This window comes from Belonocnema kinseyi, chromosome 4, assembly GCF_010883055.1.
Source record: "Belonocnema kinseyi isolate 2016_QV_RU_SX_M_011 chromosome 4, B_treatae_v1, whole genome shotgun sequence".
Taxonomy (NCBI): Eukaryota; Metazoa; Arthropoda; class Insecta; order Hymenoptera; family Cynipidae; genus Belonocnema; species Belonocnema kinseyi.
In genome coordinates this window covers 107632453-107649136 of record NC_046660.1, presented here as the reverse complement: position 1 = coordinate 107649136, position 16684 = coordinate 107632453, and the positions used below count along the sequence as shown (strand labels likewise).

The window sequence follows — 16684 nt, the reverse complement described above, 5'->3', positions numbered from 1 at the left end:
GCCCTTAAATAATGTAGAAGTATCAATAACATTTCCTCCTCCATTCAGTATGAGTACACTCCATATAATATAAGTTGCAATTCCAGGAAGTTTAACGGATTTCGAAGCAAAGTTTAGCGAATTTTATATTTAATAGTGGTTAAATTCTCAACATCAACATTAGAGGCTTTTTATTGAACCGAGTTCACTGATTCGGAATATGAAGAATATTTTAAACCTATTCTATGGTTAATATACATTAATTCAAAAGCCATTGAGAACTGATCTACAATCATCGCGCGCCACGCGTGTCTCGCTGCGCTCGTAACTATGAGCGCGCCATAGGCGTGCGACCGATGGTTCTCGCACTTCTTGCTCAACAATATATTTATCTTGAGCTTCGCGCTCGATAATGTATTTACCTTGCGCTACGCGCTGAGTCTTTGTATTTGCCCAACATTTGGGCTCAGCCTTTTCAAAATTAAAGGTCAAAGTCTTTTTGTGAATTCTTCTTTGTTAAAGCCCCTTCGGCTTTAATGAACAGATTCTCATCACGTGTCTCGTGCTTCGCACTCGATTTGGTCTAAATCGTGAATTTCTCTATAATTTATTCAACACTTTTATATAAAATGTATTTATTCTAATTTGTCTTACGTCTACCAGGCTGTTTTTCCAAAAGTTATTTTTTTAAAACTTATTTTATACGAATAAAAAAAAATTTACTTGTCATATCTCAAATTTATTATTAAAAAATTGAATGATCTTTTTGGCATGAAAAACTTTTTTCAATTAGTTTTTTTTCGTAACTTGTATCGTTCTCTTAAAAATGATTTTTTTTAATATGTACTTTTATATAAAAATAAAAACTACGCGTCTTATCAAAAAATGATTAACGACAAATTTGAAGCTTTTTTTGGATGAGAAACTTTTGTCGATTGATTTTTTTCATAGCTTGTCTCATTTGACGAAAAATTTCATTCGGTTTTTTATGATTAAAACCAAAACTGCGCGTTCCCTCCAGAAATAATTCATAACAAATTCGTAGCTTTTTTTGGGTGAATAACTTTTGTCTAATTAGTCAAGTTTCCGAGTACTAAGAATATTGCGCACATAGAATTTTTAAATCATGAAAAAAGGGGTTTAAAATTTTTTGAAAATGCTCTAGCTTTTTGAATTTTTATCCAAAATAGCTGGCTAAAGAACTCGAGCTTCAGTTTTCGGCACTGAAAAAGTGTACCGAAGGCCAATATAATAAATCAATTTTTCCAAAAGTCATCGTGCTCACATACAGACGTACACTCATACAGGCAGGCAGGTATACATTCGTAAAAACCTATTTTTCGGGTTCAGGGTTTCCTTTAGTCGGGAAGTTACATTCTCTGATGAGAATGTAGGTAAAAAACATTACTTTACCCACTTTCGGATCAAAATTCGATACCTTCGGATTTGGTGTGTTGTAACATCACATCTTTATCATCTATTAAAGGAATCTTTGCCTAATTAGTAGAAGCGTTCCAGATCTAACCATTGACCCTCCTAGCGATAGAAAAACTGGTATATTCTGAACAGGAACTAAAAAAAAGAAGGAAGAAACCCAGAAAATTCACTAAAAGCTCGAGTCTTAAAACCTCTTTAATTTCTTACAATAGATCTGGTTGAATATTTTTCTCATCTACATATTCCGACCTAAAGGAATGCAAATTTCTTTTACCATGATCAATAGAATCAGAAAGCTGACGATCTCTTACAAATTAGGGACTTCACACTAAGAAAAAGGTTACTTAAAAAATTATGTAGTGCTCACAGGAGGGATTAGCAATCAGCCTCAACTTAGCAATGGTGAAAAAGTAAAGAGGAACTCGAAAAAAGTCCATATGTTTCCTTGGGTCCACAAAGGAACAAAACTGATTTTGTTAAATATGCCGAACAGCTTTCTTTGTACATATCTCCATGACGCATTAGTGGCACCTTTGCATAATTAAGTGACGTGTTCGAAATGTAGCCATTGACCGTTCTGAAGAGTAAGAAAACTCTATTACACACCGACAGAAACTGTAAGCCCGGCTTTAATAGTACTTAGATGTCCTATCTATGTTTCACCCTTTTGTGTCGTGCATACAATACACCCGCTAATCTATTCAGCTGCAAATCCATCGATTTTCAACAGTACATCATTGTTCTAATCAGCGAATCCAGATCGACCCATCTTTTGGATGACCATTTTGCCTCCTTGGCTTGGCGCGTTACTCGATAGAGCCATTGATCCTCCCGGCAGGACGAAAACCGGTGGAAATTGGATAGGACCGATAGGAAGGAAGTCAGCAAGGTCCACGAGAGTCGAAGTGTTCTCTAGATTCTGATCGGGTGACACCCGTTATATGCTCGCGTTGCACTCGTGTAGTAGTCGTAGAGTTGACTCCGATATCGAGCGGGAGTCCCGGTAAAGGGGTTGCGCGCGCGCGCTCATCCGCTCGCTTCTACGACCTACCACCACCTCTACAAGCGAGAGGGCAGGGTGGGTGTGTGCAAAAGAGGGAAAAAGATAGCCTCGCGAGCAGAAACTGAGAGAGGAAGAGACAGTCGACTACGGGTACGCGAGAAAGGAACGAACGGAAAGGAACGGAGCAGGGTTGTTCCAGTGTGCAGCGGGCGGGCATCGCGGCGGGGGCGCCGTTCTGCTGCTCCTGTGGGACATATTGGGGTATATGCCATCCATATACCATTCACCGCAATTTGGTGACCGCGAGGAAGACGACGTGGTGGATACGTCAGAGAGTGACATCAACCGTGACGTCCGCGAAGAAGAGAACGAAGGACGACACGAAAAAGAGTTCCCGAGACGACGGGACGAGACGCAGAAACTCGTTCCCAGAAGACAGAAGAGGATGCGACCGCTACTTGTCTCGACGGCATGACCCGACCCTCAACTGGGCTTCCCTGAGGCGCGACCTCCGTACGTCACCTCATGCAGGAGGTAAGAGAACGTCCTCGTCCTGTTGGGCCTTATCCTGCAGGTCCTCGTGGACGCGGAGTTTCCATCATGAGCGAAGACCGGGTCTGGAGCCCAGCGCTGCTGGTGATCCTGCTGATGCTAGGCATGGTCCCATCTGCCACGCTGGCCCATCGGCCCGCACCAAACACCCCGGTTCCGCTCCAGCAGAGCAGTTCCACTGCCAACTCTGACTACAATTTGACTGATAAATCCTACCAAGGGACTAACAACACCAATATAGAGGGATACAACAGCACCACCCATCACCATCATCATAACAAAGTTGGCGGGAATATATCCGAGCAGGCACCACTTTTCCCAACGGATCTCTTCTCGCTTGAGGAACGACGTCATGGAGCTGTTATACTCCATATCCTTGGCGTTGTCTACATGTTCGTCGCATTGGCGATTGTCTGTGACGAATTCTTCGTGCCGGCCCTCGATGTGATTATCGAGAAACTTGAGATCGCCGACGACGTGGCCGGTGCCACATTCATGGCAGCAGGGGGTTCCGCCCCTGAGCTATTTACCTCGATCATCGGGGTTTTCGTCTCGTTCGATGACGTGGGAATTGGTACCATTGTGGGCTCTGCTGTCTTCAATATTCTTTTTGTCATCGGCATGTGTGCTATTTTCTCGAGGACCGTACTCTCACTCACATGGTGGCCACTGTTTCGCGACTGCACCTTTTACAGCGTTAGCCTCCTCACCCTGATTTATTTCTTTCGCGATAACTATATACATTGGTATGAGGCTCTTGTGCTCTTCTGCTTCTACCTTCTTTACGTTACATTCATGAAGTGGAACCACCCCATGGAGAAATTCGTCAAGAGGATACTCTATAGGAACAAGGTCACTAGGGTCAGGTCCACAGACCAGTTGATGCCCACGGTAAGACCTTTTCTCTCTTACCAAACAACCTTTGAATCACGGTTTTCAAATCTAACACAAAAAAGAAATTCCAATTTCGTAAATTAAAACGAGAAATCGAAAAAGGAAATTAAAGTACTGGAATTGTTCCTATTCTGCTCTAGTTATCAGGGATGATCGTCTTTTCTAATAAACGACTCATGCAGACTAGTTTTTCACTTCGTGGTCCAAATTATAGTTCTGACCTGCGTTCAGTTATCTAGATTTAATAAAAAAAACAAATTAATCTGAATTAAGTGTAAAGACAAATAATAAAAGTCATCTTTAGTTTGATTAGGAGTCAATTGAATGATATTTTCAGTCTTCTAAAAAATATTCAAAGAAATTCTACCCTTCATATTCAAGGACAAATTACACTATTAAACTATATATCCTTCTTTAAAAAAATGTTCAACTGTTAAAGCAAACAAAGAAACATTTCCAGTTTCAATTTCAAGACATAATTATTTCATAATCGTGACGTCTTATTATATATAGTCTCTACAACAAAATTTGTCGGAGATTATATTATTGATTTCAAGATAATATTCTGGCGCTATATTTGAATTGTAAAATGATCTTCGGTTTTAGAAAAGGAGCTTCTTTAAAAAAACTCCTAGTTTGTTTTTTGTCTCTACTTTGCTATGAAATAAAATCAAATGCGTTTTTAAATTTGTTATTTACTCTATTCTGAGTGGGTTCAGTCATCCAACAAATATTTCGAAAAAGAAAGGAAGTTTTTGAAGTACCCCGCACGCGTTTCTCACGGGAATTGAGCAAAAATAAGCGAAACTCAATTTCTATAACAAACGTGCGGGGTCCTTTGTAAATATTTTCTTTAAGTCTGAAGTACGAAAATGCCATTTGACTTTTTATTTTGTTGTCATATGCAAAATATTTTTTACGGTCGTCGATTTCAATTCGTCAAAATTAATTTTTTGCCCTGATCTTTAAATCTAGATATTTTAACGTAATGTAAAATGAAGTAAATTCGCTTATGTAGGATAAAGTTTGACAGCTCTATTAATTAAAACAATCGATAATATTTTATTTTTTGCCCCAGGAAAAGACCCCGCACTAAATGTATGGGAAAATGGCTTTCGGTGGATTTAGCTGAAACTTTGTAATTTTTAAGGTTATAAGTGCCGGATGCAATATCCGTAAAAAAAATCTAAAAAATGGACAGTTTTAGCGCTATGTGGCACTAAGCGCTCAAGATCAGTGAATAAAACGAATTACAACAGATTTTGTTACAGAAGCGATGTCAACATAGAAATCACGGTTCAGATCGTGGTCTGTCATATTTTCGCCTACACCGTTGACTCATATAGCGCGCTTCTCAAAATGATCAAACGCTAAACGCCCAAGATTTTAACTAGACTAATTAATCACTTCTTTAAAGGCAGAAATGGTACCCAAAGTAACATTAGTAACTAGTGCGCACATACCGATAATAACATTCTGCCCTTCGCAAGAGGGTTGAACGCTAACCGCTCAAGATCAGCAAATAAAACCATTCCTAGTAACTTTAGCAACAATAGCGATGTCACCATAAGAATCACGCATCAAAAAGTAGTCAGTAATATGTTTAGCCAAACTAATGAGTCATATTGCGCGCTTCTCGAAACGATCAAACGCTAAGCGCCCGAGATTTGAACTTGAACTTTAAAGACAGAAGTGGTATCCAAAGTAACATTAGTAACTAGTGCGCACATCGATAATAACAGTGTACCCTTCGCCAGAGGGCCGAACGCTAAGCGCCCATGATCAGCGAATAGAACCAATCCTAGTAGCTTTAGCGACACAAGCGATGTCTGTATACGAAACACGCATCCAGAAGTGGTCAGTAACATGCTTAGCCAAACTAATGACAATATGAGTCATCACCGTTGACTCATATAGCGCGCTTCTCAGAACGGGCAAACGATAAGCGCAGAAGATTTGAACTTGACTAAGAAATCACTTTTTCAAAGGCCTTTCACAAAAGAAATGACGAAGTGTACACTGTTATTATCGGAATGTGCGCACTAATTACTAATGTTACTTTGGGTACCGTTTCTGCCTTTAAAGAAGTGATTAATTAGTCAAGTTAACATCTTGGGCGCTTAGCATTTGATCGTTTTGAGAAGCACGCTACATGAGTCAACGGTGTAGGCGAAAATATGACAGACCACGATTTGAACCGTGATTTCTATGTTGACATCGCTTTTGTAACTAAATCTATTGTAATTCGTTCTATTCACTGATCATGAGCGCTTAGCATTCGGCACTCTTGAGAACAGTACAATGTAATTATCGGAATGTACGCACTAGTTACTAATGTTACTTTGGGTACCATTTCTGCCTTTAAAAAAGTGATAAATTAGTCAAGTTAAAATCTTGGGCGCTTAGCGTTTGATCGTTTTGAGAAGCTCGCTATATGAGTAAACGGTGTAGGGGAAAATATGTCCATTTTTTTGGATTTTTTTACGGATATTTCATCCAGCACTTATAACCTTAAAAATTACAAAGTTTCAGTTAAATCCACCGAAAGCCATTTTCCCATACATTTAGTGCGGGGTCCTTTGATATTGAGTTTTAAAATATGAATTAGGAGGTGAGTAATTTTACTCTAGATAAGCGACTTCCCTTCATTCTATGGCGATGAAAAATTATCACAATCTGCACAGTACCTTATTTTTAAATTTTTCTTTTAATCTCAAGATAGTGTATTTTAGTAGTTTAAAATCATGTTTTATTTTCCTTCAAAATGTCTGAACCTCTCTGGACTTGAAATAAAAAGTGTTTTTCTTCTTGAATATTCTTCGAATGGATTAATGGGTTATTAAAAAATGTATATAACTAGTATGTAAGTCAATCAACAAAATTTAGAAAAAAAGTGAATTGCAACTTGAGGCAAGTTTATTAGTATTTGTTCTTTCTCTATTTAATCTCGAATTAACTTTAACATAAATATTTTTATTGCATATTACTAGCAGATGTATGAAGAAAATTTAAATACTGGCTGAATGCGTTTATTGGAAACAAAACTTAAGCTTCGAAACTTATTTTTTTTATATTCCAAATTTGTCCTTAACAGTATTGAGTCAAATGAAATTGTTTTTCATAGAATGCTCCTCCGCGAGGATATATGTTTTATTAAATTAACACATTATGATAAATATTTACAAAATTTTGTCATAAGTTGACACTTTTAAAAACCTAAGGGATTTCAATGATCGATAAGGATTAACATAGTGTTATTATATTTCTAATTATATTATACTGATATTGTCAATAATTTAGGCCTAAATGCCTCCTCCATGTTGCACTGAATGCTTCATTAGCATTAGTAATCGATATCAAAGTTCCTATTGGAGAACCACCTTCCATTGTTATGCATTCTACTTCCATTCGAAAAGTTCATTTCCAAAGTGTCATGAATCAGATGTTAGATACCAAATCATGACAATATGCAACACTAACTTATACTTCAAACTAATTACAATATGCATGCCATTGAGTGGAACGGGTTCTCACATTTAACTTCAAAATCAGATTTTGAATAAAGCGTTCTTATTAAAAAGCATAGGAAAGACCACCCTGCAGTATAGTATATTGATCCTAAAATTGATGATCATTAATAATAAGCACAAATATAAGTAAAAAATTAATTATAATCCAATTATTTTTACAATATCATGTCTCAACTATTAATTACATTAAATTAATTATTTCACATACATTGGTATATTAAATTAATAATTTTCTACTGTAGGATTATTATCTACTGCAGAGTGGGCTCCCTGACTCGTGTAAATTGAATAATTGTTTATTATATATCGCAATTTAATTTGGCAAGTCAGTTCTTTACAATCATAATCATTTTTTTAATTTGTCTTCCTTTTTACGAGTATATATTGCTTCGATTGACAGATTCACTTTATTTACAGGGTAACAGACTAATGTAAGTAAATGTTGAATTAATAAATTCTCCGAATGCTAAGGCCTTGAATTAGATTATCTTTCTGACCTCTCTACACATGAATAATTTGAGAGATTTGGTCCATGGGCGAAATTATACTGAGCAGAAACCTAATCCGAATACTGTATAAGATTATAGCAAGTTTAAAAAAAAAATTTGTTTTTAAAGTTTTTTTAAAAGTGTTTTATTTTTAGAGGCTTATACCAAAAGAGTTTCTCTATATTGTACAAAATTAGTATCTTGTGATAAAATCGTTTCAAAATAACTCGAGCCAAGTTTCATTGGACATAGGACAATATGACTCGAGGCCGAGAAATATAACGACTTTCGGAATGTCAAGTCTTAATTGCTCATAATGTATGAGTTGCGAACTCCGTCACGTCGTATTTTATTTCATAGTTACTGAAAATCTGGGGCACTGTGAATATCATCTACTTGCAAAATTGTTCAAAATTTCACGAATTATTTTTCATTTCCTTTTATTTAGCTAAATCGGTTCTAAGTTTAAAGTTGATTAAAAAAGCCTGAAAAATTTTCTGAAAAAGAATAGACAATAATATTGTTCATCCAAAGGAGATCTACAAATTTTGTTATAAATCATTTTTCGATAGGACGCTTAGTTTTTGTTTTAATCGTAAAAAATAATATTAAAAAATTAAAATTCTTGGAAAAACGGGACAGAATACAAAAAAAAAATATAGGCAATAGTTGTTCCCAAAAAAGAGATATATAAATTTTTTATAATTTCTTTATTTGATAAGACGCGAAGTTTTCACTCGCATGCGAGGAACTTGGAAATAACCATCATGTATCCGAAATTCCTGGAGAAAGTTGTCAAAATGGCTCATAAGAGTGATTGCGAAGAAGTTGGCCATTTTATACAATGAGATTTTTGAAAACAAAAAAACGCTCAACAAACTAAAATATTTGGTTTGAATTAAGGGTAACCCAAGTGAATATGAAAATATAGGGGAAAGTGGGACGAGACAGTGCACAAAATCTTTGACGCTAGTTAAGTTTGAACCTGTAAGAACTTGCAGAAACAAATAGTAGTAAAAATTATCTCCAATTTATTATTTACAAGTTGCACATACGTTTTTGTAAATGGAGTGAATTAATTTTTCAGAAATTCAGTATCAAGCACTGTAGGTTAGGTGGGGCGCTATGGAACACGCGCCGGGTAAAACAGAACGCATGGTGGGGCGGTATGGAATAATGGGAATATCAATTTTAATTTGTAAATAATTTTTAAAATTAAAAAAAGTAGTCAACAAATCAAAATGTATGCCATGCAACACCAACTGGAAGAGATATAATGTTAAAATACGTATTTAAGGCAGAACATTACCTAAATAATTAGGGCAGAGGAAGGATGAAAAACATTAAAAGAATTGAAAATAGTAAAGAATTAATCTGAAAATCAAATTTAAAGGTAAATATCCATATTACTTGAAACCTGCGTAGATAAAAGGACGAAAAAACAAGATTTGAATACAAAATTTATTTGTTTGGTAGTTTTTATTATTTTTTGACTACAGCACAAATGGGAACTTATGTTTTTGGCAAATAAAGCATTTACGAAAATTAAATTAAACTTCCTTCGATAAACCGTTTACATGCTATTATTTTGCACATATTTAGCAACTTTGCGACAAAGTGTTGATTCGTTCTTACTTTCAGCTTGGCGGTAATTTAACTCACCGTTTCTTATGCTTTCGATTGCCCTTTTTAAACTTTCCTCAGACTAGTTTTGTCTACGAGTCTTCCTTTTATAATTTCGCATTTTAATAACTTAAATCATGTACTTTATCTCTGTTTATTTCTTACAAATATCTCGCAACTATCCCGACCGGCGACCGGCTACATTGATAGTGACTGCGACAGGGGATGTTCTGGTGTTCCATTCCACCCTATTCAGCTTGTCGCATCTCGCCCTCAACGACACTTTCATTTGAAATCCGTAATTTTCTTTCCTAAATAATTCATAACTAAATCTAATGCCAAGAACAGAAAACTGAAAGTTTATTTTTTGACATTCTTGTAATGGAAAATGGGATAAGAACATTATTAGTACTTTATTTTATCTCGAAAATCACACCATTCCTAAGTTCTAGAGTACAAAAAATTTTCACTTAATTTCTGATACAATTTACATAAAATATCAATTCTTTTTGCACTTTCCTTAACTCATTAGACTTATTTTTATTGAATAAATTAATATTAAACTTGAAGTGTGAATATTTTTCCAGATATATTAGCGTTCTATTTTACCCGCCTGTTCCGTCGCGCCCCACCTTCCTCTAAAACTAAGAAATTAAGGAAACATTTGTCATGGATATGAAAAAATTTATCCATTTTTTATTTATTATGGCATGCTAAAGGTCACATGGCAAGACATGCGACTATGATTAAACAAGACATTTTAATAATCTTTTAAAAATATATGGAGAACTCATAACATCTTTTAAAATATGGGAAGAATGAGTAGTTTCACGATTTATTTAATTTTAACTTCAGCGTTTCAAAACATGCTCTCATTTCATAGTAAGCTAAATTAATATGGAAAATCACGGACATTTTATCAAAAATATAATGCAAGAATAATAATAATTATTAACAGTTATTTAGAATCAACGTTGATAAATCAATTTTTAATTATAATCTTCGTAGTGTAGGTTGAAGATTAACAATTTATTCCCCTATTGCGAAGAGTTCAAATAATTATTTTCGAGTTTTAACTCAATATAAATAATATATGTGAATTGAAAATATTAAAAAAATTTTTTTCGTTTTATTTGGCAGTTTAAAATTTTTACTTTGGGACAGTTGCATGGCAAGACACTTTTCGTACTGTTTTATTTATAATTTCTAAAAGAACTCATCTATAATGTTGAAACTTGATCAAATTGTGTTTTGATATAAGTAATTTACTGAAGCAATTTTGGAAAAAAGTTAGTATTAAAAGAAAACGTGGAATATGATTTGGACTTGAAAGTAGTTATTTTTTTCGTAATAACCCATGTAGATTTTCATAGTACATAAATGAGAAAAATTAGAATCAGGCGTTCAAAAAGTTATAAAGAATTTTTAGGAAAATATAAAAAAGATGCATTTTTAATTATGAATCTGGTGCCTCTGATTCTGTGAAAAACGAAAAAGTTAAGAAGCATTTGGCTACTTTCCACAAATTATATATTTATAGAACTTTATTGCAATTTTATTTAAATGGATTCACCGTATTTATTTTATGTATATAATGAATAGTTCCATAGAATTGATCGACAGCAGGCCTAAATTTTTAATTTGTGCAGCAAGTGTTCAATTGTTCATTTTCTACAAACGCACATGGAAACTGATGTGCTATCTGTACTTTTTAAAATTCGAGAAAAAAAACGACATGCTACCTATTTAGTTACTAAAAGAATCTTGATAATACGAAATTCTAAAATCTTTTCACTTTGACGGTAAAAATTTTAGAAAAGCTACAAATTAAAGTTAATAAATTAAGCAAAGTAGTAAAATTTCGAATATGTGTCAGTATTAAATTATTAATTCTGAATGTACAGTTCTGTCATTTTTTAATTTAAAGTGCGATAAATTGATAATTGTTTAATCCTGGATCGAATCCATTTTAATATCTAAAAAATAGCATATTCCGTCCCCGAGAGATTCTGCAACATCAAGTGTAGAGCCTGCCTCATTTGAAATGGATTCGATTCCTGAATTATAAATTTAAAGTCTTATAAGTCTTGAATTTTAAGTTTTGCAACATACAGAAGACTTTAAACATTATATTGTACAATTCTAAGAATTTCAAATTCCAAAATATTAAATTTAGAAGGTTTTAACCTTCGGCCGGGCGCGCCTAATCTGTGAGATGAAGTACCTAGTATTTCCAGTGCCAAAGTGCTATTACAGATAAACAGAGGCGTGTCCTAGTAGCTTCCTGACCCCCCTCTCATTCCTCACACTATGGTAGCTTCAAAAGATTTGACGAATTCTTCCCTTCCGATAAATGCGATAAGGCCCCAAATCATCATGTTACCTACTTATTGAAATTGCATGCTACCTATATGATGATTATTTTCAATACTTAATCTTCTTACGTTCTTATTTCTTACGATCACACTCCGATTATTATAAGGCTCAAAAAATTTGATGTTACTGAATTGTATTAGTTACTTGATTAGCTGCCAACATTAGTCTGTGAATACTGTAAACAGTTACTTACTATTTTAAGAAAAACTATTATAGAAAATGTCAAATTTTGTACTTGAGAATCAAATATAACAATATTTAAACGAATAATTCAATTAATGTGCTTTTCTACAAGCCTGAGAAGAAATCTAGTTTTTAATCTCACAGATGCGACGTGTTTAACTTTTATGTTATTAAATGACTTAATTTTCTGTTTTCAATGGTAAAAAAGATCTAAAAATATTCAATTTGAACGATTGATATTTAAAAGCATACAATTTTTAGATTAATTTAAAATTGATCTAGTCATAAGGCTTTAATTTGGAAGTTCTACAGTTTGTGTGCGTGTGTGTGTGAACAATGTTCTTTTTATGATAACTTGAAAATAAGTTGAGATAGAAATGAGATTTATTGTAGTCCTAAATAATGCTCGTTCTTGTATATCAATATCAATATTTTGAAATAACAAAAATGTTTTATCATCAAATTCATTCGTTTTAATGATATGAATCCATCAAACTATTTGAAAGCTTTCTAGGACCTATGTATACAATATACAGTGGGGTGGTCCAAAACTGCATGGCAAAATTTTTTTGCATGCTAGAGGACAATGATCCCACCATTTTATTCCAAAACCGAAAAAAGAAATTCCCTAATTTTTTGATTTTTTGATTTTTGGATTTTAGTAGGTGCCGGTTCAGACTTTTAGTTTCCCATCTAAAATGCATGCGGAAAAATCACTTGTTTGAGTTTTTAGAATAATTTGTTAGGGTTTGAAAAATGTGGCGGAAGTATGGGGGCCTGTAGAGAATTATACAATGAAGAATTTTATCTATCAGACATATGGGTTTGACACCCCTAACACATTCTCACGAGTACCTGAAAACTACCTTTAAAACAAAAAATGTCAATTCTTCATAAAATCGACCTTCTGAACTATGTATTTTCGTCTTTTTTTTTACTTAAAATGAATAATATTGGTCTTTTGGTAATTTGTTAAATAATTTATTTGTTAGAAAATTCGTTTTCCCCCCTAAAAATTATTACTATTGGTCTGGTGTAATATTTATTAACATAACTTCAATAATTTTTAATTATTTAAACAAATAGAATTTGTTTAAATATTTCTAAAATAAAAATTGCTAATATTTCTTCAGTGGAATATTTATTTACATTGTCTGATTAATTTTATTTTTTTGAATTTTTTTCAAATAAAAATTATTGCTTAAATATAACTGATAAATGAATTAAATTGTTAATCAGTAATTAAGTATTACTGATAAATATTCCCCTAGATCCACAGTAATAATTTTTATTTCAAACAAAATTCGGACCGAAAATATTCAAACAAATTCCATTTGTTTAAATTCCTAAAAAATTATTCGAAAAACTGAAAAAAGTGATTTTTCCCTATGCATTTTAAATGGAAAACTTCAAGTCAAAGCCGACCCTGTTAAAATCGAAAAAAATTTAGAGAATTTCTTTTATCGGATTTGGAATGAAATTGAGGGTATTGTTGCCCTCTAAACAAAAAACCTTTTTTTAGCCAACCTAATAAACAGTATATACTGATAAGCAATGATAAATAATAAATAAATAATAATGAATCAGAGAATACTTTTACAATCCAACATTCTTTTTCCAAAAATAAATATATGAAACAATTCTCTATGAGTAAGCGGAGTGCTCATAAAGTGATAAAAAATTAAGATACACCATAATTATGATGAATGCGCCAAAACTACTTTTCAGCGGGATTTCAATATAAATTTATCCCATGTTACAGGCCTTCAATTTGAAATGGTTTAATTTTAACCGATTAGATGACATGAGAATAACAGCAACAAAAAGTATTTATCAAAACAATTAAAATTATTACAAAAGTACATTAACTGTTAAATAGTAACGCTGGGTCACTCGCGCCTCGTCTAATGTTTCTCCCCTTGCTAGCTTGGAGAGTTCTTTTTGTTATTTTATCATATTGTTTAAACAAATGATCAAATCGGCAATATAGTCATTGATCCTTATACTAGAATAGTTGAAGATATTTTATGAATTTTCCCCAATTTTCAGAGCACTTTATAGCACTTTTCAAAGCGCCAGACACGAGTGACCCAGCGTTAACATTTCAGGGTGCCGAAAAGTGCATTGCCATTTAAAGGTTAATCCTGAGACTATTTTAGTATTATTTTGAATTTGAAGTATGTACGCAAACATAATTAAAAATATTTTAATTCTAAAGGCTAGTTATTATAAAATTGACTAATTTAAGAAATAGTATCTGATATTTATTCATTTTTACTAATATTAATTTTTAATTATTGTTCAATTTTTCACCCTTTTAATTTGAAGACCTGCAATCTCGAACGACTCAATTTTCAGTATTTTTAATTGTAAATTTTAACATTTTTTGATTGTGGAACCCTTTAACAACACAAGAATATATTTTTCGTATAAAATAAAAATAAAACCATGGTTATTCGATTGAAGATAAGAAATTTTCAGGTTCGACTTATTGAATTTTTTTCTAAAAAATGCTGCATTTAACTCAAGCTAAAGAATATGTTTTTTGCACATTTTCAAAAAATTCTGATTTGAAACAAATTTTTTGTAACTTTATATTTTCTCATTACTGTTCACTAATAAATACTGTCAAACCAAGAAATTTTCCATAATTTCTAGTGGAATATGCGAAGCAAAAAGAAGATTTAATTGTTTAATGTTTCTTTTTGTTCTCCATGTCCCACTGAATGCAGTAATTATAGTCAAAGTGACATAGGCATATTAAGATTCGCACCTCTTTATTACAGCCACCTACAACGATGAAAATGGCGAAAATGTTATACTGAAGAAATCGAATTTTTACCTGTATTAGACATTTCGATCAATTATGGACTAATTTGCACGACAATTTTAGAATCAATGAAATATTAATGTAAGTTTTAGGTCAAAACTTAGGCATAAAGAAATATATAAGTTGATTTAAACTAAAAAAAAGACTACTTACTTAATTTAAAATTGTAGAAACAAGTATTCTATGAGTTCAGGGAGTAGCGTGTTTGCTAGAGGCTATACTCGGAAAAAATTGGAATTGCCTTACACAACAGTAACCTTTTTCCAGCAGCCTTTCTTTCCATTATGCCAAAAGTGAAAATACAACCATATCCCATTTTTAGTAACCTTACTTTTTATTATGTGAAAAATTCAAACATCACCTTTTCCAGTAGCCTTTCTATTCAAAAATTTAAAAAAAATTTTTAAATAGAAAAATTTTCTTTCTAAAAAATGAAAATACAATAATATCCCATTTCCATCATCGTTTCTTTTCATAGAGTGAAAAATGAAATGCAACTATATCGTTTTGTCAGTAGTCCTTTTTTATCCTGAAGGGCCGTTGAAATTACATATGGAATGTTGAAATTTGTATAGGTACATAATAATAAATTATAATGCGAATACAGTGAACCTCTTCTATAGCCTGCTCTGTTCTTGTTTGTTTACGCCTGACTGCTCGCCTGAGTGACAGCTGCAGATCCCGCTTACCTTGCGCAGCACCTGTTACACCTATATGCGGCGCGGCATCAATTCTCGGAAGGGCTATAGAAGGGAGGGCTATTAAAGAGTTTCACTGTAGTCAAATACATACAAATGATTATAAATCAAAAGTACTGATATTTATTTTGTGGTTATGTATATTATACACTGAAAGGTATAAAATGAAAAAATGATTAAGAAGAAGGTTGAATACGCTAAGAATCCAAACGTCACTTGACTGTAGAAAGAAATATCGAAAAATCATATCTATAAATATAAGAGGGTAGGAGAACATTCACAATAACATATATAAGAAAGAATAATTTTATATTTTAATATAATGTAATACGGTTTATATATATATATATATATATAATTAAAAATTTGTCATAAGGACAACCGCAGGATTTCGCCGGGAGCGGGTGCTAATCTGAAAAATTGCACCCGCTTCCAGCGAAATCGCGGTAAAATTTCAGCCATAACCACGTCTCATAACCGTGAGATAGATGGTTACGCCGATAATAAGGACGATCAGTTTAACAGAATATTCCGGGTACAATCGTTGTAACTCCCTTATAAGGTCTCGATACCTCTCTTTCTTTTCATTCTCCTTGGCTATGATGTTTTTGTCAGCTGGTCCCGAAAATTTGATAACGAACATGGTTCGCTTCTCGAAGTCAAGAAGAACCATGTCAGGCCTCGAGTGCGCAACAGAAACCGTGCCGCATTGTGCCTTTGAATGTAGGTCGTTCCCGCGTGTGTTGGACAACTAGATAGTATGTGCGCTAAATGCTCGGGGTGTGCATGGCACGCCCTGCAGCAATCATCGGGAATGTCTTAGCTCAAAATGTGGCGACGGTATGTTAAGGTGGAAATGACACCGTCTTGGCATGCAAAAATGAAACCCTCTGTACCAGACTTCAATTCGGGCGATTTAAGGAAAGCAAACGTTAGCTCACAAGACATTCACTGATCCTTCACATTTTTGTGGAAGATACCGTGCATCCTCTTATCTAGGAGCTGTTCACGAAAGTTTTTCTCTTGTGCTTTCTTAATCCGGGCATTCAGGAGTGAGTACTCGAGATAGATTAGATTTGATGCATTTTGCT

General features: G+C 33.6%; 1 protein-coding gene across 5 annotated transcripts in view; it reads left to right on the top strand.

Moving 5' to 3' along the window:
- Positions 1–2935: 2935 nt before the first annotated feature.
- LOC117171303 (sodium/potassium/calcium exchanger Nckx30C) overlaps positions 2936–16684 on the top strand; it is a 207802-nt gene continuing 194053 nt past the window's right edge. For all 5 annotated transcript variants that reach the window (XM_033358472.1, XM_033358470.1, XM_033358469.1 and 2 more), the window contains exon 1: positions 2936–3862. In XM_033358472.1, the coding sequence (XP_033214363.1) occupies positions 2945–3862 (918 nt within the window). In that variant the 5' untranslated portion in view covers positions 2936–2944. The remainder of the gene's footprint in view (positions 3863–16684) is intronic.